At 42.4% G+C, this 20,796-nt stretch overlaps 1 protein-coding gene across 1 annotated transcript in view; it reads left to right on the top strand.

Moving 5' to 3' along the window:
- LOC311495991 (UPF0606 protein KIAA1549) overlaps nt 1-19,807 on the top strand; it is a gene marked incomplete at its 5' end in the record, with an annotated part of 36,113 nt that extends 16,306 nt beyond the window's left edge. The window contains 17 exons of the mRNA XM_084555700.1: nt 1,030-1,222; nt 1,326-1,385; nt 1,477-1,622; nt 4,552-4,729; nt 5,298-5,482; nt 7,031-7,198; nt 7,446-7,733; nt 8,919-9,154; nt 10,236-10,393; nt 11,658-11,863; nt 12,585-12,814; nt 12,931-13,075; nt 13,181-13,504; nt 15,567-15,619; nt 16,231-16,379; nt 17,059-17,213; nt 17,857-19,807. Of these exons, the coding sequence (XP_084411826.1) occupies nt 1,030-1,222; nt 1,326-1,385; nt 1,477-1,622; nt 4,552-4,729; nt 5,298-5,482; nt 7,031-7,198; nt 7,446-7,733; nt 8,919-9,154; nt 10,236-10,393; nt 11,658-11,863; nt 12,585-12,814; nt 12,931-13,075; nt 13,181-13,504; nt 15,567-15,619; nt 16,231-16,379; nt 17,059-17,213; nt 17,857-18,054 (3,072 nt within the window). The 3' untranslated portion in view covers nt 18,055-19,807. The remainder of the gene's footprint in view (nt 1-1,029; nt 1,223-1,325; nt 1,386-1,476; nt 1,623-4,551; nt 4,730-5,297; nt 5,483-7,030; nt 7,199-7,445; nt 7,734-8,918; nt 9,155-10,235; nt 10,394-11,657; nt 11,864-12,584; nt 12,815-12,930; nt 13,076-13,180; nt 13,505-15,566; nt 15,620-16,230; nt 16,380-17,058; nt 17,214-17,856) is intronic.
- Nucleotides 19,808-20,796: the final 989 nt, after the last annotated feature.

The following is a 20,796-nucleotide window of genomic DNA, read 5'->3' on the forward strand; positions in this document are numbered from 1 at the left end:
TTCCAGTTGATGTTTTCATCAGTGTGTTTTCACTGTGGCTGTGTACCTCAGAACTACCTAGTGACAATAATCTAGAGACTTCTGAATAAAAATCATGGGCTGTCAGAGGTCCACTTGATTTTAGTTTTTAGTCATGTATAGGAAGTTAGAAAACTCTTGGGTTGTTGCAGACAAAGGGTTTGCTATAGCAAAGCTCTCTCAGATATTGCTTCGCAAACATGAACTATTTTATTTAATCACATTTGCCGTGCCATTTGAATTTCATTGAATTACTGGTGTCAGAAATGGTTTCTTAGAGTCAGAGAAAGATTAAAGGTTATTAAGATTTAAGATTTTTATTAGTTTTATTATTAGTTCTGGATGGTGACATCTTCATTGTAAGCGTAGTAGCCCAAGCATCATTCTCCCGTTCAGATTCACCAGTTCTTAATTGATCAGATGCACAGAATACTTCAAAAGTTTTATTTTTTTTCCAACATAAAATATTAGCTACTCTAGTGTAAGCTTCTGTTATGTCTCTACACATAAGTTACGCACTTTCAGCCACTTTAACCCATCCATTCCCCTTTTTCTAGCTAACTGTTATTGATGAACAAGACCCCATGGTTCTTCACTTAAATACTTAATTAAAAGGACTTCATGCTCTAGTTGTTGAGTATTAAAGAAGCTTAATATTTGTTAATAAAGAGCTTATTTGGCTATATGGTTAGTCGTCTCATCAGGGTTTTGTATAAGCCTATTAAACTGTTGCCTGTATCAAAGACTTTCAGTTGGAATATATGCATGGATTAAATCAAGTATTTGTTGGAATACGGAAAGGCTTTGTGAACATCTGTCAAATAATGCTGCTTAGTTCTGTCTCCTACTTCCCATTTACCAAAGCCAACTCTTTTCAGACTTGAAATGTCATTGTGTCTCTTAAAAGACAAACAAGCTTTCTCAGAAACTACATTAATACCACGATTGAAGCGTTTTGTACATTATGCTGTTTAATATTCCGTCTCATTAAATAGTACAAATGTGTTTCAGATTGTAAACATCACGATGGCTGCTTCAAAGATTGAAGGACAACGGCCGGTGAAGCAGCCGGTGGACATCACCTTCACTGTTCGGGGTTCAAGGGGTTACCTCTTGGGCTCAGAGGTCAGCAACGCGCTGATTAAGCTCACAATGGTGGAATTCAGCTATTACATGGGCTTCCCTGTCCTGCAGATAGCTGAGCGTGAGTAATATAAAGTAGTCTCCATATTTTGACTTATTTTAAATGTACAATAACAAACTTGAGTCGTATCCCTCTCGTCTTAATCGCACCCTTTGTCCAATAGCTTTCCATTATCCAGAGTTGAATACCAGTCACTTGCTTCGCTCATCGTGGGTTAGAACAGGTATGGTGGCTTCAGGTCTTTGCATGCTGAAATACTACTAGAACTATTTGTTTTTTACACAGTGTACTATTTCTGTTGTGTGCATACATAGTGCTTCTTGGTGTGCTGGACCACAAAGTGGGTGAGAGGACCTTTCAAGCTAACATGGAGCGCCGGTTGGCCATGCTGATCGGGGAGGCAATGGGATTAGTCAGACGAGTTAAAAGAGCCACCACCATAGGAAACAACAGTGTTCAGGTAACGTGTTTATAGATTACTTTACTTTTCTTGTATTTACAGCTGCATAGTCCTTTTAGAATAACTACTGTATGTGGGAATATCACCAAGTGTGTTTCTATTGTTGCATTACTTGTTTGTTACATAACAAAAGTCTTTAACTGGATCCTTGTTAATGGATTAATCCACAAAATCTTTAAAAAATATCCTTCCTTGCACCATTCATATCGTTATTCCCTGATGCAAGCTCCTCTAACTACCTTGCCTGAGTACAGAGGGCTCATTATGTGAGCGTTGCCGTGTTTGTAACCAGCGACCGCCTTAGTGCTTTACTAATCAGGCTGTAGCTTTTGTGGGTCCACTCTGCACCTGCTCATCTCAACTCATCTCTAAGGGGGACAGGATATGGCTATATCTCCATGGCAACAGCATCCCCATTCAGCCCAGGGGCAAGCCACTCAAAGACCACAACCTCATGGGTTTCTATTCTTTCTCCTCTTCCTCATTTCTCGAGTCCTTTTACTTGATGGATACTGTGAGCCAGAGAGCTGCTAAGAGCTCATCAATTATTAATTGTTTCCTTTCCTCTGTCTGTGCCCTGCTGTTGGGATGATTAAGAGTGTGTCTCCATTGTTGACAAGTTAGTCATTATTGAGGCTGCACAGAGTTAGGGGTAGGTAAAAGATTCAGAAAAACAGAAGAACAGGGAGAGGAAAGTACTCGGATAAAAGAGACTTGTCGTGAGAGACAAGAGATGCATATTTTATCCGGCCTCATACAGTCTGAGTGCATATGGTGGACCTTAAACAAGGGGGCTGTCAAAGTGATAAATATCATCCTTGGCTGAGTAGCAGCCTCATGGTTTTTCTGACCTTTCTGCCTTCAGCAGTGTTGTCACCATAAAACTCACAGAGCAATTTAGGAAAATGGAAGATCATATTAGCGGTGAACCTTTAGTGTCTATTTCTGTGATAAGATTAGATTTCTAATTTTAGGCTCTGGCATCCTATCTGCATTTCAAAATGATGTCTTTCACAGTAACAAATATGTGTTATACGTATAATGGGCTTGTATTTCTTTCCCGTCTTGAGAGGATACTATCATTAAGGAAGCTGTTATTTCTTTTTTTTACATTTCAAAGACCCTCTTATTTGAGCTGGATGTATTTTGAGAGTGAGGTGGGAGTGTCTGAACTTCAGAAGAATCCTTTGTCTCGCTCTCTTGCACACACTTGGACACGTGCTGCATCTCAGACAGACGCCCTAGACTGTCATGACAAAACCGGAGTAGTGTTGTCACTGATAAGAATACCTTATGAGTCGGCCTGGACAGACAAAAAGAGGCTGGATTGAGGTTGTGCAACAATACACATTCACGCTGCCTTCATTCCACTCCAATAACCATGCATGCACTGGATTAGAAACGCGAATGAGGGGAGCCTGCCCAGCCATTTATCTGTATCAGCCCAGGCATGACCTGCACTTTACTCTTTCCAGCAATACAGACAGCAGACTGTGTGCCGTGCCTCAGGGCACCCAGGGGGACCATGCAAACACACTCACACGAAATTAGCTTGTAAGACAACATGGAAAAATATTGGAAAACAATGAATACTCTGATGGGAGCACAGAATATGAGTTGATGTATCATGATGCTTTTGCTATAGTGAATCTAGATATTTGTGTACTTACAAATTATGAAAACAGAAATCAAGTTAAGTTTTTTCTTTGCCTGCAAACAACGAGTGAATATAAATGTTCATATTTTTTTAAGTATCTGATTAGGAAGACATTTGTTGAGTTTGTCTTTTTACTCTAGGCTCTCGTGTAATGTTCTGCCAAAAAAGCCGGGGCCTTAATTATAGTCTCTGCAGTCACAGAAACTCAGAAATGATTCAACTTTTTGGGTTCCGTACAAAATGAGGTTCCACATTCTCCATTAAATGGTCATTTTTATTATTGAAACTGTGACACTTTGCTCATTAAAACCTTCATCAGACATTCCATTCTTAATTTAGAGAGCGTGGTTGCGTCATCTTCCATGAATTCCTAGATTCGCTTTTGGAAGCACTTCTTCTTCTTCCAGTTGCTCAAGCTGCACAGCTGTTGGCTGCAAATGTTTCAGATGTTTAACATTTACAGCCTATGGGGGGGGAAAAAAAGCGAACATCAAAACTAAAACTTGGAATCAGAGCTCACATTAGTCTGCACCTTGCTTGCCTCAAAGCTAGAAACAAACTGGAACAAACAAAGGAAAAGGAAGAACTGTGGTCTCATGGTGAACGTTGAGAGACGTAAAGATTTACTGAAAACCACAAAGATTATGATGATTGCAAGCTTTCATAGCTTTCATTTGCAATGCAAATGAGCAATAGGGCGAGTGTTCTTCAGGCTTTTGCCTACATCTGGACATTTTTATGTTTGTTAAAAGACACAAGATGTCTGCCAACTGTTTAAAAGGGTGTTGGCTTGTCCTAAAAGCCACCAAATAGTCGCCATTACGTCCTGTGATTGCTGTCTGTAATTGTATGATACCCAACGAGTATATGGTCCTTGCATCATTTCCACACACGAAACAGTGTTTTCTTGTTGAATGAAGATTGTTTTCTCTTTGTGTCTTCCAAGTTCTAGCGTGCAAATCCCCCCAAACAAATGACTAAACAAACTCTGGATTATTTTTTTGTCTCAGATGTCGTCTAGGACCCCCATGTAGTCACCAGTTGCCAGATTCAAATTTTCTGAACTTTCATGGAAAACAAATAGACAAAGGACTTGACAAGCGCTCACAGAAGGATGCCTGGTGCTCTTAAATATTACTGGGGCTCGATATTTGTTAGGGGCATGTTACTTTAAACATATTAAATACTTTTTGTATGTTTATGCCGTCCGTACATTTCACTATTTCAGAACTGTTAAAAAGAAAAACCTTTCTGCTTTGTTTCAAATCCTAGGTTGTAAGTGCGAGCCGACTGGTGGATGCGGACCACCCTTTAGAAATAGTGTATTTTGTGGAGGGTCCCAGTGGTCGGAGGATGCCTGCAGCGCAAACAGCTGACCTACTTAATAGCCTGGACGTTCAAAGGGCTGCCATTGTCCTGGGATATCGTGTGCAGGGAATTTTGGCACAACGTGAGTACCTCTAGCATACTAGATTCCTGATGTTCAAGTCAACTAAGAGATGTAGTGACTAAGAAGATGGTATTTGACATTTCAAACGGAAAGCAGTTGCATCGCGGAAAGTGTCCTACAGCAAAACGACAACATTTTTCCAAAAATCTGTGTTTCAAATGTTCAAAATCAAATGTTTTTTTGTTGTTTTTTTTGTATATATCATGCTTGTTATTGTTCTCACGGTCCTAGTGAAGGAAAGGGGAAAAAAGGGATACAAGCTAACTGCTGGCTCCATGTGTTTATAGTAACATTCAAGCTAATTACCTCCCTACTGTATCAAAAGCTTGTCTTTCTCATTATGAATCTAAACAAGGCCTAATGAGAGCCCCTCAAGGGAGTTCTGTTTTTGCACTGACTGTGTTCTCTTATGGTACATTCCCAAGGGATGAAATCAGTATTAATTAAAGTGACTGAAGGTTTGTGTCGAAGATCGCGTTGAGGCCGCGTTAAATATTCTGTCGTTTGCGGATGAAGCTCAGCTTAAAACTAGAAGCTTTGTCACTCCTTTGATGTGTTTTGTCTAAAGCCGTGGAGAAGGTGGCGTCCTTGCCCTCCGACACAGAGAACACCAACATGTGGATCATCATTGGGGTGGTGATTCCCCTCCTCGTGGTCATCGTGATCATTTCCATCCTCTACTGGAAACTGTGTCGCACAGACAAGCTGGAGTTCCAGCCAGACGCCATGACCTCCATCCAGCAGAGACAGAAGGTAACTCTGCAGTCTTGCCAGTACTTCACTGTACCAGTGTTTAATAATATATTTTTTACAGTGAACGTCATCATGAAGAAAAAACATTATTAAATAGTTTTGTTATTTTTAATTAAATTTTCTGCTTTTGCCCATGCTGGTTTTGTACACCGATCAGCCACAATATTAAAACCAACAATAAATAACATTTATTATAAATAACACCATCTTCTGACAATAAAATGTTCTGCTGGGAAACTTTTGGACCTGGCATTCACGTGGATGTTCTTTAGACATGTACCACCCACCTAGACCAGACCAGACACCCCCACCCCATAGCAATGACACTCCTTGGTGGCAGCAGCCATCATGCAGCCTGAAACATGAAGGACAGCACAAGGTGTTGACCTGGCCTCCAAATTCACTAGATCCAAACTGATCAAGTATCTGTGGGATGATCCACAGAGGCCCCTCCCCTCAACCCATAGGACCCAAAGCCCCCCCAACTAACAACATTCTGTTGCCAGACACCACAGGACACCCTCAGAAGGCCCATGTCCATTCTCTGATGAGTCACAACTGTTTTGGAGGCACAAGGGAGACCTACACAATATTAGGAACATGGTCATAATGTTATGCCTGCTTGGTGTATCTTTATCAGTGTAGTGTCATAATTTTAACCGATGACTTACAAGTTAAATTTAAATTACCTTCTGATTAATTAGGCCTATCTGTCATTGTCATGAATGTGCTACGGGACTGCACAGAATGTGGAAGATTAGTAAATCTTTAATGAATCCAGTAGGAAGACGTATTAAAGGACATTTGCTGGGTTACAACCCATGATGTTGATAATACACGGGATGGGCCATGGCTGCTCCATGTTGTTTTATTTTCAGTTTTTTCCTAAAGCTAAAAAAAGAAAGAATAGCACAAACCAACTTGCTCTACAGTTTCCTTTGGGTTTTCTTTTCTTTTCTGTCTTAAAATAGAAATACTGCCGTTTGTCTGAACTGAGTCTGTAGTTCCTTTGTTTTAAAGAACGCTTTTCCCCTAAAAGTCACACAAGAGATTTATTCTGCTCTTTAAGGAAACACCCACCTTGAGCAACTTTTTCAATCAATAATGAGATGACAGACACTTTACTGGATATACTTTTTGGTCTTTAGTCCAAGGTTCATCATGTGCGGTGTAGATTGGATAGTTGCATTAATGTGGAAGATACGTGAAGGACTATGTACTCTATCTCACTGGTGCACACTTGCAGTCCTCTTTCACAGACCCTGCAATTCTTCCATTACGAAGTCTGATGCTGCCGACCCCCTCCACTCCAATCCTAAAGTATATCTTTGTAAGCTGAAGCCTGTTTCGGGGGTTGTGTGTATGTTTCAGCTCCAAGACTTTCTAGTTGATCGTAATTGTCTGTGTCTAGCGTTGATTCTTCTTCACGGTCCTTCACAGTGCCCAATGCTCTGAATCTAATGTTGCAGAAGTAACTGTGTCTTTGCCTGAACCCCTCTGCTCAGCAGCACGGTCGTCTGTCATTTAACACCACTCCTCTTCCCTCAGTCTACTACGTCATTCAGAGAATCAAGGACGTCTCTGCGCCAGCCGCTCCCTCCGACTAAAAGAGATATTGAGCTTAGTGAGGATGAAGAGGAGGAGTATGAGGAGGAGGAGGAGGAGGAAGAAGAGGAGGAGGAGGAGTGGGAGGAGAAGAAAGTTAAAAGGGGGAAGGTACAGAGCAGTGTCTGGTGGTTTGTAGAAAATGTAGTCAGACCTAGTTTTGTGTGTGTGTTTGGAGTAACCTATTTGTGGTTTATTATTCAACTGTCAATTATATAAAGAATCAGACGGTAGACTTCTTTTTTTTTTTTTTTAGCGAACAGAAAATTTGTTGTACAAAGTCTGGGTGTTAGAGTTATAATAGCATTCTGCTTCATCGGTAGAAATATTCATCCTATTCATCATTGCCCCTGCTTAGAGACCAATAGTTCTGCTCAAGGAGAAACTGAGTGTGAGCAGTGAGGAGGAGGAAGAAGAAGAGGAGGAGGAGGAAGAAGAGGAAGAAGAAGAAGAGGAGGAGGAGGAAGAAGAAGAAGAGGAGGAGGAGGAGGAAGAAGAGGATGAAAAGGACAAAGATAAAAAGAAGTATATCACACCTGGAGAGCAAAGAAGACAAGAGAGCAAAGCTGTGCTAAAGAAACCAGAGGAGACGAAGAAAGAAGAGAAAATTAGAGAAGTGTCTAAAGGGAGAAGAGCCAAGGAGGAGGTATATCGTGTAGTAGGCATGGAGACTAGTGCTGGTTGGCGTTGATAGAGAATAGTATCCCCCTCCCGTTAAGATGACTATACAGACACAGGATCTCACCGTGGATCGTCACGTGTTTGTCGTCTATAGATTCTGTTTCATATGTGTCGTGGAGTGGTGTTATATGTAGATATGTAGATATATAGATCATTTTACACGTACGCAAACTGTCTCCTGTGACTGATTCCCCCAGTTTACCTGTTGAAAAGTGGTAAATAGTGAGCGTGATGTGTGGGAGATACAGTATCACTACCTGTTTTCATTGAGCCTCAGCGTTTAATTACAGTGAACCACATTTGATTATCTCAGCTGCAGCTTTTTGAACGTTTCCCCCCTCAAAGACTGTCCTTGTTTATGTGCCATGGAGAGCACAACGCACAAACATACACACACTTATTCATCACACCGGATTAGCAGTTTTGGACCAACAAGCGTCTTCTAGGCTGCACATTCTGCTTCAGTAAACCTCTGAGAGTGTACCTATTATTGAGAGTATTAGCCGTAATGTGCCAGGTGACTCTTCTTTTCTCTTGTAAGCCACATTTCAGTGTCGGGAGTTTACAGAGACTGCAGGCACACATATTGAGATCTGCTCTGTTTATTCCTTTGCTGTCGGAAAGTCCTGAGGGCTTCACACTCAAATAGTCTCCAGCCTCCACCCCCTACCGCCTCAAAGGAACACAAGCAGCTCAATGTTTACCCAAATCTCTCCCTGTCCTGTTTTCGCATAGACCGTCTCTTTATTCATTTATGTCTGTCTGTCTGAGCCTCCATCATGGACATCCATTCATCCGTTACTCAACATAATTTTGTCTCAAAGCTGGACTATCTATCTCTCTATTTATCTATCTATCCATCTATCTGGCTGTTACTTCTCTTGTGTGTGTTAATGTGCTCTGGTTGACACTGTCTGAACTTTCAGTTTCCTGTTGTCCAGTCTATTACACATGAATTTGCAGAAAAATGCCACGATGCAATGGTGTCATATGGAAGTCAACTCACTAAAAATGAACGCTGTGTTTTTTGAATAGTTCCCTGTCAGTATGTAAACCCGTACACATCTTTCGCTGTATGTCTTTCTTTCTTTTTCTCGCCCTCTTTCCTCTTTTACTTGCCTGTTTCATTCTCCTTTGTCCCTTTCCTCAGTTGCAGGCGCCCAGTGTGAAAGGCTTTGACTTTGCCAAGCTGCACCTCGGCCAGCAGAGTAAAGATGATGTCATGGTGATCCAGGAGTCTGCGCTGCCAGGACCCGGCACCGGGCCCCACCCTGTGTCCATTAAGGATGGCCTCAGTCCATCTGAGAACGGGGAGATTCCTACACCCATATCCAAAACCTCAGCCTCCTCCACGAAGGCGTCCCGCAGCGGCCGTAGGCGAGAAAGGTCAGTGCTTCTGGTAGTAGTAGAAAAGGTAAAATAGTGTGTTCTGACCAATACAGATACTGTATTTAATATTTTAGTTAGATTTTTAAATTAGCTTTAAATAGAGCTCAATAGACCTCAATTGAGACAGTCCAGCAGATCCTCGCATTCATTATTTATGCAGTAGACAATGGAGGGTCTTCGCTCTTACAGACTGTCTGTATCATTTAAGTATATTAAGTGTATACACCGATCAGCCACAACATTAAAACCACTGACAGGAGAAGTGAATAACATTGACCATCTTGTGACAGTTCAGTTTTCTGCAGGGAAACGTTTGGACCTGGCATTCATGTGGATGTTACTTAGACATGTACCACCCACCTAGACCAGACCAGGCACCCCCACCCCATAGCAATCACTCCTTGCAGCAGCCATCCCCAGCAGGATGGAGCCAGGCACACACACAAAAACGCTTTAGGAACAACTCAAACAAACACGAAGAACAATACAAGGTGTTGACCTGGCCTCCAAATTCACTAGATCCCCAACTGATCAAGTATCTGTGGGATGATCCACAGAGGCTCCTCCATCAAATGATGTATTTGGTGTACACACAACATATTGCAAAAGTATCACAGCTTCATTTAGAAATGTTAATCATGCTGATAACGTCAATGAGTGTATGCACCTTTGCTAGCATTTCCCTGTTATTAGATTTTTGTGGCTGTTTTGTGGCTGTTGTAAGGGAACTGTTGTATCAGTAATGTTTTGGTGACATTATGTGTCACCAAAACATTACTGATACAACAGTTCCCTTACAACAGCCACTTTTAGAGTGGGGGATTTCCATCGGTCGTTTCACGTGAAAAAAAGATCCAAGAAAGTTAATTAAGAAATTGAATCATTCCGTCAGTTGAAATCCTTTTAAGCGTTTATGTCAGCAAGCTGTAAACTACATAATCATTTCTAAGAACTCTCCTCCCTGCTTTTACCTTTCTGAAAAGGCACTGCTTTCGATTATGCATGACGTCTCGGCATGTTAGTGTATTCCTGGGCTTCTATTATTCATGTAAGTGTGTGTGTGTGTGTTTCTGGGTAGGATCTCCCCGTCAGACGGTGACTCGGTGGTCAGTGACCATTCCAGTGAGCGGGAATCCACGGAGGAGAACCTGAGAGTCCACGCCACGCCCAGCGACAGCAAGCAGACCCGTAAAGTCCCCATCAATGTTTTAAATGGCAAGTGGCCTCTCGGCAACAGTGAGCTACGCTGCTCCAGAGCAAACACGAGGGGAAGGGAGGGGGAGGAGAAAGCTGAAGGGACTTGGCTGACATAAAGAGATAAAGAGAGAGCAACTCAAGCTGCCGTTTGTTGGATAAGAAGGCCAGGTTTAAAAAAATTAAATAAATAAGAGGGGGATGAAGTTGAGATGAGAACAAATCTGAGAAAAACAGAAGAAAGTGAAGCATCAACTCAACCAGAAACACAAAAATTACAATGAAAATAAAAGATGCACCTGGTTGAAATTCTGTTCTGTGGACAAAAGAAGTCCAGAAAGAATTTAGAGTTCGGGGGGGTAGCTGAAATCACGCTATCCGACAGCCTGTTGATAGATTCAAGCCCGCGTTGCCACTCAAGAGTCTAGTTGCCGGAGCCAGAGGCGGTCAGGCACATAGACTCACCCACAGAGGAATGGTCTCTGAGGCTGTACATGCCCTGCACAATGTTTATAAGTAGTCTGTATATGAAAGAGAGTATTATGTAACGTCTCATCTTTCTTTTTGCTCATTTAGTCTTTTGATCAGTGTGTTTTCTACTCATCAGAAGCTGCTCTCCTCTTTCTTTTTATCTAAAGAAGGAACTAAAGTCCTAAAGAAAAGCTTTTATCAGCCTTGGAAACTTGCCTTTTCCTCTCCCTCCCCGTCTTTGTCTCTCTTGGTTATATTTCCTTTCATTCGTCAATCACGGCGGCCTCAATTCACAATGCGTCTTATGCTCGTGTTTTCAATGCACCGATACCACTTTAACCTTACTATGTGCATCTCACTTGATCTCCTTCGCCCCTGTTAAGTCTCTCTTTCCTTTCTGTTGTGGTTTTTGCAGGCAAGAATAGAATTGGTAAGAGTTTGTCCACTTTCTGTCTGCTTCTCCATAGACCTCAGGCTTGACCCCCAGCAGCTGTGTCTTGTGTGTGTGTGTTGTCCGTGTTTGTTTCTGAAGTAGTTTTGTGCTCGGCTCGTTCTCACCATCCATCACTGTCTGCTGAGCCGTCAATCAAAGTGTGGAAACAATCCACTTTACAAACAAAGGCAAAAAAAAAAAGCCATTGTTTGAAGCTTGGCTATTAAAAAGTAATTTCATGTTACCACTGGAAGCATTTACTTAACACCTTTGTTTTTATATATATTTCAAATGCGATAGTCGCCCGTCCCCTTGTGTAAATCAGCGTTAGTATTTAGACTTATAGTGCCTCCTCTGTGCAGACAGTGTTGTGACTTTCTGCTTTCTTGGTTCCTTCCTCAGGTCCTCCCCCTATGAACGGTACGAACGAGCAGCTGTCCTCCGCCTCCATCTTTGAACATGTTGATCGGATGTCTCGAGCCACGGATGCCAGTAGGAGGCTACCCAATAAAGTCCAGCTTATCGCCATGCAGCCCATGCCTGTCCCGCCACTGCACAGTCCCCCCATCAATGGCAAACTGTCGGACACAAATCATATCAACAAAGAGGTTTGCTTCTCTCGCCTTATTGCTTTGCTGAAGATGAATGTATTTTTTTGTTGAAGCTACTGCTCCATGGATTCAAGATTTTTTTTGACACTGCAAGATGCGAGGTGGCTACTGCTTAGGCTTTGCTGTGCAACTATACTGGGAAAACAGGGTTACACTAAAGACTGTTTCTTTGCAAGTAAATTCGCCACCTTTATTAAAGTGCAAAAGCACATTCGCACATCATCTGCTCCTGTTTTTCTTTTTCATGAATAAATGTGAAAATTGTATAATGAGCCCATAGAGGCTCCTTCTGCAGCCTGATTAGCAACAACTAATCTTTTTCCTGAGGTCCCTAGAAAGCTCCTTTGTCTGTGCTATCATACATTTCCACAAACATGTGTTGTGAAGATCAGACAAATCCCTGAACACCTAACTCTCATTTGATTGGAAACACTTCTGAACAGAGGGACTCTAATTTGGCTTTAATATTAACTTGTAATCTTAGGAGTGCACTTACTTTTGCACCTTACAGATAGGTAATATTGGCTCATTTATTTGAATAAACAAACACACAAGTATAATATGTCAGGTCAATTTGTTGAATTGGGTTCTCATTGTCTACTTTCAGGACTTAATAATAATCAGCTGAGTCATTTTTATCTAGAAAGGGTGGAAAGATGTTTAAACAGTACTGTACATACCATGACCATGTTTTCTAATAAGGTAATTTTGTCTTTAGATTCAGGTGGCACTGAGGCATAAGTCAGAAATTGAGCACCATCGAAACAAGATTCGCCTGCGTGCCAAGAGGAAGGGCCACTATGACTTCCCTGCCATGGATGATGTGATCGGTGGCCCTGGAGATGCGAAGGACCAAGATCGTATCTATCAGAAATCGCAAACACAAATTGATAAGATCCTGGACCCGGATGCTCATATGCCCTCTGTATTCATGGAATCCAAGAAGAGGTTAGGGCTCACTTTATGGGTCTATGTTTGATTTTGTGGTTAAGAACTAGGACCCTGCTAAACATAACAAGAGTAGGCTCTAAAGCTAGAGGAAACATCTCTGTTTGTTTTAACAGTGGTCGAGGGAGACGTTCTCCAAAGCAGAGGATGAAGGATCAGCTCAATGGAGGCATGATAGAAGCAGACAAAGACCACCTTATCACTGAAGATAGCGATGCTGCTTACAGAAAGTGCCCTGGGGTCAACAATGTGGCCTACGTGGTGAGGAAATCAGAAGCATTATCAGCTTGGTGCAGTCTTTCACATACTGTGTAACCTCTTCCCCTCTGAATGCCCATACATGAAAATGTGTCGTGTTAATTCCAGTCTGACCCCGACCAAGGCCCAGGATCTCCACACAGGAGCCCCTCCCCCACGGATGATGTCTTCCTAGGCCCCGCTTCCTCTCCTCCGGGCCACGCCCCTCCCCCACCCCCCTACATGCCTCCACAGCCCTCCATTGAGGAAGCGCGGCAGCAGATGCACTCCCTGCTGGACGATGCCTTCGCCCTTGTGTCGCCCACGTCCCAGGGCAGCACAGCGGGGATCACTCTCCCGGGGGTCACCAGCAACCCCCCTGTCTCCAGCCCTCCAGGCCGTGGCCCCAGACATTGGGGTCCCTCCTACCAAGCTCTTAGCCCTTTTACTGGTGTAAGTATCCATCTAGAGATACTTCTGATATCATTGTTATTATAATAACATACATTATGTGCTTCTGCTGCCTTTAATTTCCTGCGAGCTGTGTTCTGTCATGCATCTGTTCATTTTAATTATCTGGGGGCAGAGCGACAAAAACATAAATTTACCCAAACAGTAATAGGAACAGATAAACTCCTTTTGTATTCACTATATCCTCCCTTTCTTTCGTGGCATTTTCCTCTCGTTTCCCAGCATGAAGCCTATAGCTTCACTTTTAATCGGGTCCTCTTAGCAAACTAATCAGTTAAGTATTCCTCCATCTGTCGCTCCCACGTAGCTGCGACCTTGCAGCCCTTGTCAGCTATATACAACTCCTAAGACTTGCAGCAACATAGCCGGCATTTGCTTGTTCTGCATTAGTTCCTGTCAACGACGGCCCGTTTCAAAGGAGTCAATAACCACACGGAAAAGCAAAGCAATGCCGCACAAAGACCAGCATTGTGCAGTGCAACCGTTTGTCAACACGGTGGGTTAAGAGTGCGTAACGCTATGTATGCACAACACTCACTGTGTTGTTATTTTATGGGTGGAATTAATGAGAGACAGTGCAGAAGTTATCTATAGCGTATTACCCTGCTTTGAAATTCATATTGAGGGGGAGGGAACTAAGCTAAAATTAAATACGGGTTTTCAGTGTCAGTAAGCCGAAGAGTTTTGAGTTGTTTGGAGAGGATGGAGCTTTGCGTTAGTGGTTTAGGGAAACTAAAGATATTAACCCATGAAATCACTCAGATTAGATAAAGAGTCAGCTTCAGGACTGACAGAAAAATGAGTCTAAATAAAATGTACCTTTATAGATCCCTCATAGGAGAAAAACCAAGTGACTCAGCAGCTTTAGAATAAGCAGACAGTGAGAAAATACAGTGCTCTTCATATGTGTGTGCCAAGAAAATAACAACACAGGAGTAAAGATAATATACAGTGTACACAAAGAGCTTTGTGTCTTGTGCCTGGATGAGTCTGTGGATTAATGTGTTTCTGAACAGCATCTGCTTAGCATAGAAATGATGAGAGGCTCCTGTTTGACTAGAGGAACTAACAGTTTAGAAGTTTAATCCTGATCCTTATTAACGTCGTATCATCTCAATATCTCAATTCATACTTGCATGCATTTTACAGCTGTCATGCTTTATTAATAAAACTATTCTGTCTTGTATAGGCAGATATACTGATCAGCCACAACATTAAAACCACTGACAGAAGAAGTGAATAGCATTGACCATCTTGTGACAGTTCAGTGTTCTGCTGGGAAATGTTTGGACCTGGTGTTCATGTGGATGTTACTTAGACATGTACTACCCACCTAGACCAGACCAGGCACCCCCACCTCATAGCAAAGACACACCTTGATGGTAGCAGCCTTCCCCAGCAGGATGCAGCCTGACACAGGCACACACACAAAAATGTTTTAGGAACAAAGGTGTTGACCTGGCCTCCAGATTCACTAGATCCCAAACTGATCAAGTATCTGTGGGATGATCCACAGAGGCCCCTCCTCTCAACCCATAGGACCCAAAGGCCCCCCACTAACAACATTCTGTTGCCAGACACCACAGGACACCCTCAGAAGGTCCATGTCCATTCTCTGATGAGTCACAACTGTTTTGGAGGCAACAAGGGAGACCTACACAATATTAGGAACACAATATTGGTCATAATGTTATGCTTGATCAGTGTATCATTCTTCACCCCAGGTGAGAGATATAAAGAGAAAGTTAACACTGAGCAGTGGAGCCATAAAGAGCCATTTGCTGGTGCTGCTTTTTCAGGTTCAGTGCTTTCATATGCTATAAAATAAGGGCATCCAGTAAAACCAAGCTTGGTAAAAACAGCTACATAAAATAAGCCTCGCTGCCCAATTATAAGAATATAACACAACACAGAGTAGTGCTTTGTTTACATTTTATTACTGTTTAAAGGCTGTTCCACGTATATTTTAAATACCTGAGATCTTAGTCATCACTATGACTTTCTGTCTGTCAAGCCCTGTCTGTCTCTGCTCGTCTCCCCCCAGAGATTCACCGAGCTGGGCGTGTCCTCTCCTGCAGTCCAAGGCCTGACACCAAGGTAAGTGGAGCAGTCGAGGAAAATGGATTCTTTATGTATAAATGAATAAATAATAATAATGCTTATTTTATATTCACACTATCCCCAAACCGAAAGTATTTCTTATTGATAATCACAGCCTGATCTCCACCTCTTCACCAGTGCAAGTGTTTTCCTTTAGGTGGCCTCCGTCGCGGCCTTATGAATAATAAACAGAAAAGTCATCTTTATTTTATTGGTTTTTATTGTGGTCTCTTAACTGGCTCCAAAAAAGACCGTACACACATTCATGTCATAACATATTAACACAATGTTTGGGCACAGCAACAAATATTTAAGCAAGGTTGTAAACTGTGAAACATTTAAGACTGCTCGGACTAAATAAGACCATTGTACGAATCTTGTAACTCAAAGAAGATTGATTACCCTGTCGTTAGCTTCAACCTCCACGCAGGATTGTTCAATACCAGTTCATTATGTTGTCATTGCTTTTGGACAGGCGTGCTCCACTTTATTGGCTCTGTTAATATGACCGCATGGAGAGGCTGTGACTGACGAGAATTCCAATAAATATCCAACACAGTTTTCATTAAATCACAGCTAAACTAATCTCTATGTTTTTTCTTGCTCAGGCAGGGCCTTGGCTCGAGCTACCTGCCAACAGGAGAAACAGCGGGCCTCGGCGACCATCTCCCGCCAGACAGCCTGTACTCCAGCAGGGGCCTGTACGCCGATGAGCTGCCCTCATCTGCCAGACCGCGTCCAGTCGGAGGAACTACAGGTAACCAGAGGAAATCACACAGCAGCGAACACGCGTTAAATCAGTTGTGAATGACTCAATACTGTCAGGGTTCAGGTTTTTTTTTTTACTTTTTACATTCATTGTGGCACATTCAAGTCAGATTATTTACACCATAATGCAAACAATATCTCCCACACAAAGAGCTACAGCTATGCTAACAAACTAAACTGTTGACAGATGGCTGCAAATACACTGCTGACAATTACATCTAAATAAAATCCAGTGCAAACATTAATACATTCAATTTCTCTCAGGTCCTACCACTAGCATAAATAGTGAATGTTTTTATTTTTTAATCTGCTTTAACTGCTATTCACATTGGACACAAGTCAGGTTAAGGGATGTTTTTTCCCTTTCACCCCATTTTGCCACAGCACACCTCCACTCGCAAACCCGTTAAGCGGAAAGAGCCTCGTCTTTCCCTTAAATGATTAAAGGAGCTGACGTGGTTCTGCTAACACCATGTGACGTAGCCTAATAGAAATGGATTGTGCCGTTTAGCACATAGAGTAGAGTGCAGCACGGGAGAGAAAGAATGCTTTTCAGACTGTAGTGATTGCATGAAAGTATATTAAGAGTGGTTGCTCAGGGTTGAGTGTCAGGGTAATATAACTCTGTTGTGATTCGTGTGTGTGTGTGTTTGTGTGTGTGTTTGTAGGTGCCCAGCTACATCATCTCACACAGGTGGGCTTGTCCAGTCGGATGAATGGTTACCCTGCAGGGGTCAGGGCAGCTCCGGGCGAGAACGGAGGCATAGGCTGGAACCCGTACCACGACGACAATTTCTCCCGAGCAGAACCTGAAAAAGATGCAGTGAGTGAATCACGTATTTGTCTTCATTTCTGTCCATTAAAACCTCGAATGAAACGATTCAACAGAATTAATGTTTAATTTAGCCAGCATTCACCTTTTTGCATGAAGTTACCAAAACCGACCAACAATGAAATGTTCCTAAGAATGATTCTACTTAATCCTGTTCGAGTAACCACTCAGAAGCAGTGTATTTATGGAACAACTGTGTTTCTTAATATAGAAAAATAACATCTTTTAGTAGGGATGCAACAAAAATTTTCGGCCGAGCACCAAAAATTTTCAGCCGAAAACCAAAAATGCACTTTCGGGCCATTTTCGTCCAAATATTGCTGCGGTTCGTTGCTTGTACGTGTTGTTTCTGCGATAAAAGTCCAGATAAAAACAAGATGTTGTGATGATGCAAGCAACAATCGCAGCAACTTTTCGGACGAAAATGGCCCAAAAGTGCATTTTCGGTTGAAACATTTTTGTGCATCTGTATCTTTTAGTTTTCTTTTGCTATAAAAATCTTCTAGTGCTTTTCTTCTCTCTGTCACTTGATATTACATTTCCTTCTCTCCCTTTTTCTCTCTTTTTTTCCCCTTCGTCTTCCTGCCTTCAGTTCCTGGACTGTCCTGACTACCCGCCCTCCTCTATCTTCCAGATGCACAGGAGCGTCATAAGGGAGCCGACCTCGCCCCCTTCCCACCTAGACACCTCCGGGATGGGCTATCTGACTGCCCCGCCGCCCCTCGATACGTCTCCCCCCACCCACTCCTCTGCCTCCCTGATCAAGGCCATCAGGGAGGAGCTGTTGCGTCTCTCCCAGAAACAAGCGGCCGTGCCCAGTTACCACAGCTGAAGGCCTCCCCGTAAACCTGTAGCGCCTAATCTCTAACCAGTCATGTCACTGACCCTGCCTGCCTGCTTCGCCTAATCCGACAATGCTTCCCATGGAAGTCCCCGAAGCTGTACAGCAGAGAGATGGTCCTGCTGAGCTGAAGAGGTGGCTCACTGAGATTTGTAGCAGGAGAGGCTGCCCCTTGTGACGTCAGTGAATAAAAAAAGGACGGTTGATGAAGAAGAAGTGAAGAACGCGAACGGTGTGTGGGATGAAACAGACATACGTGGACTTGTCGTGCCTGTGTTTCTGTCCTGCACTGACTGTCAGGTTCTGGCTGCTGTGGGATCGACGTCTTGGACTGATTGTAGATTTTGCTCCATTTCCTCAGACTCTTTCTTTCTTCTACGTCCCGGTTTTCATTCTTACATCGCCTTCACGAACCCCCTGTCAGACCCGTGTCATTTTAAAGACATGTTTCTTATTTTCAGCGCAGGCCCTTAACTTCATTTTTTGTTCTATTTTTACCATCAGGTGCTACTTCCTGTTTTTCTGCCACGATGAGCCATGCTATGCCTTGACACTGTGATATAGATCACCTGACCACGTCTACTGTTAGAGCCTACAGTAAGGTCACAGTTCACAGCCAGCGAGCCAGTTCAGATAGCAGGCACCAAGGGGCATCCATTCATAACAATAATAATAATAATAATACTTATTAATACTACCTATTCATTCCTTAATAATTGCAGTAGAACAGTGTTAGTTTGAGCAGATATTTTTCAACCACTTGACTTACAGTACATAATTGTTTTATTATTTTTTTCATGTTGAAGTCCTGTACCTTGTTTTTATTTGTTTAGCAGCTAATCGGTGGCTGAACAAATGGGGGGGAAAAGGCATTTGAAGAGGACGTATTACTAATAATCAATGACAGTATGTACTTGACAATTATGGACGATTAGTACTGTATGTATTCACAGTATTAGGTTGTTATCCGATGCACTGTATGCAGACTACTTGGTACGGCTCAGGTCTTTTAAAAGAAGAAAAAAGAGAGATTCCTTGCAGACAAGTCAGTGGAAAAAGTGTAAATTAGGGAAAGCCACAGACGTCAGTATTCTCTGTATTAACTGGACCACCTTCCTCTTTTTTCATGCAGTATTTAATGTTTTGCCTTTTTGTCAACACAGGGAGGGAAAAAACTAAACTGTATTTGCTGTAATTTATGATTATACTCAAGTCGTTTTTTTTAATTTGCCTTGCCTCATGTAGTTATGTTGATCTCTTGTCATTAGAAATCATTCTAGGTTACCTTTGTTTTTGTTTCTTTTTTAAATCCCCTGACATGTTGTGATGTTTAGGGGCCTGACGTGATAATTTATTTAAATTAAATAAAAGAGAAAATTATGGATTTTTAAAAAGCAGGGCTTGGAAAAACCATGTCTTTGGGTTGCGTGCCAGTATTATGCGGCTGATTGATAATGTTCCAAACAGAAGCCCTTTGGTTTTTCAGGAGTGCGGCCAGAGCGGACTATTCATGCCATGTATTGTTCCCCCGTGTGACGTGCCTTTTGGACTCACCTGAGACGACAACTACGCGCTACAGCAGCAAATTTTCTGTATGTCGCCCCAATTTATCGATTAAGGCTGAAGAATTATTTGGAGTAACACCCAGACTGGAGTGACGTCCTCATTTCTGGTTGTGCATTACACCCTCTACGTTCATGTTTATCAATCTCACGCTGTTATGCCTCCATCTGCTGGTCCTGTACTGTAACTACATCTCTGTGTGTTCTTCATCATTTGCATTTTTTTTTTAAATATTATTATTTTGTTTGTCCTTTCTTTTTAATCTTTTGTTTTCTACTTTGTGAAAATGATCCGTTGGCTGGCCCAACTTTACGCTCTTGTGGTGCATGTTCAATTATTGTACGTCTTTGGTTTTGTCTTTGCCGCATGCCGTTTCTAAATTCTTGAAATACAAAACAAGCTGTCGCTCAATGTGTCTTGGATGTTTGAGTCAGAACTGCATCACATATTATTATTATTATTTTTTTGTGAATTCATTCAATATCAAGCATGTATTTGTGTAAGTGTTGTAGTTCCCACAGACAACCACAAGGTGTCAGCACATCACAAGAAAACCTGCAGAACAAAGACTTGTGCCTTGCTGCAAATGATGTAACCAGCTACCCATGATCATTCTTGGGAGTTTCTGAAAGGAGGTCATTTCTTCTGCTCTTTATCTCTTACAGAAAAATTACAAAAGATGTGACAATTGAATGAAAGACACGGTGCACTGTAAGCGTCTAATCATTTTAACAGGAAACGGCAAGAAAACAAGAACATACAAACGTTTAACAAGCAATTACACGAATGGAAACTAGTGCACAGCTAACTGACCGTGGAAATGAGCAGCATTTCCCCTAAAGGTAATTAAGGCTGGCTGTGATTAGCTAAAAGGTTGTTCCGGCCTAATATTCGTCTTTGTGTGAAAGGAGCACTTCCTGCTCGTGTACTGAATTGTGTCTCATCCCATCAGACGCTTCTCCCCTCTAATCCCATCACAGGATCTAAAGCCACCGAGTGATGCAGCTAAATGCTCAGCAAATCTCCTGAACTGACTCTGCAGGGGGGCGGGTGTTGTGTGGACGGGGGGGGGGGGGGGGAGACGGGACACAGCTCAGCATGTACTAGACAGCGCACTCTTGAGAACTTGATATCCCAGCCCATGCAAGCTAAGCAAAATAAGAGTTAAAA

The sequence above is a fragment of the Chelon labrosus genome (genome assembly GCF_963514085.1).
Source record: "Chelon labrosus genome assembly, chromosome: 11".
In the NCBI taxonomy this organism is placed as follows: Eukaryota; Metazoa; Chordata; class Actinopteri; order Mugiliformes; family Mugilidae; genus Chelon; species Chelon labrosus.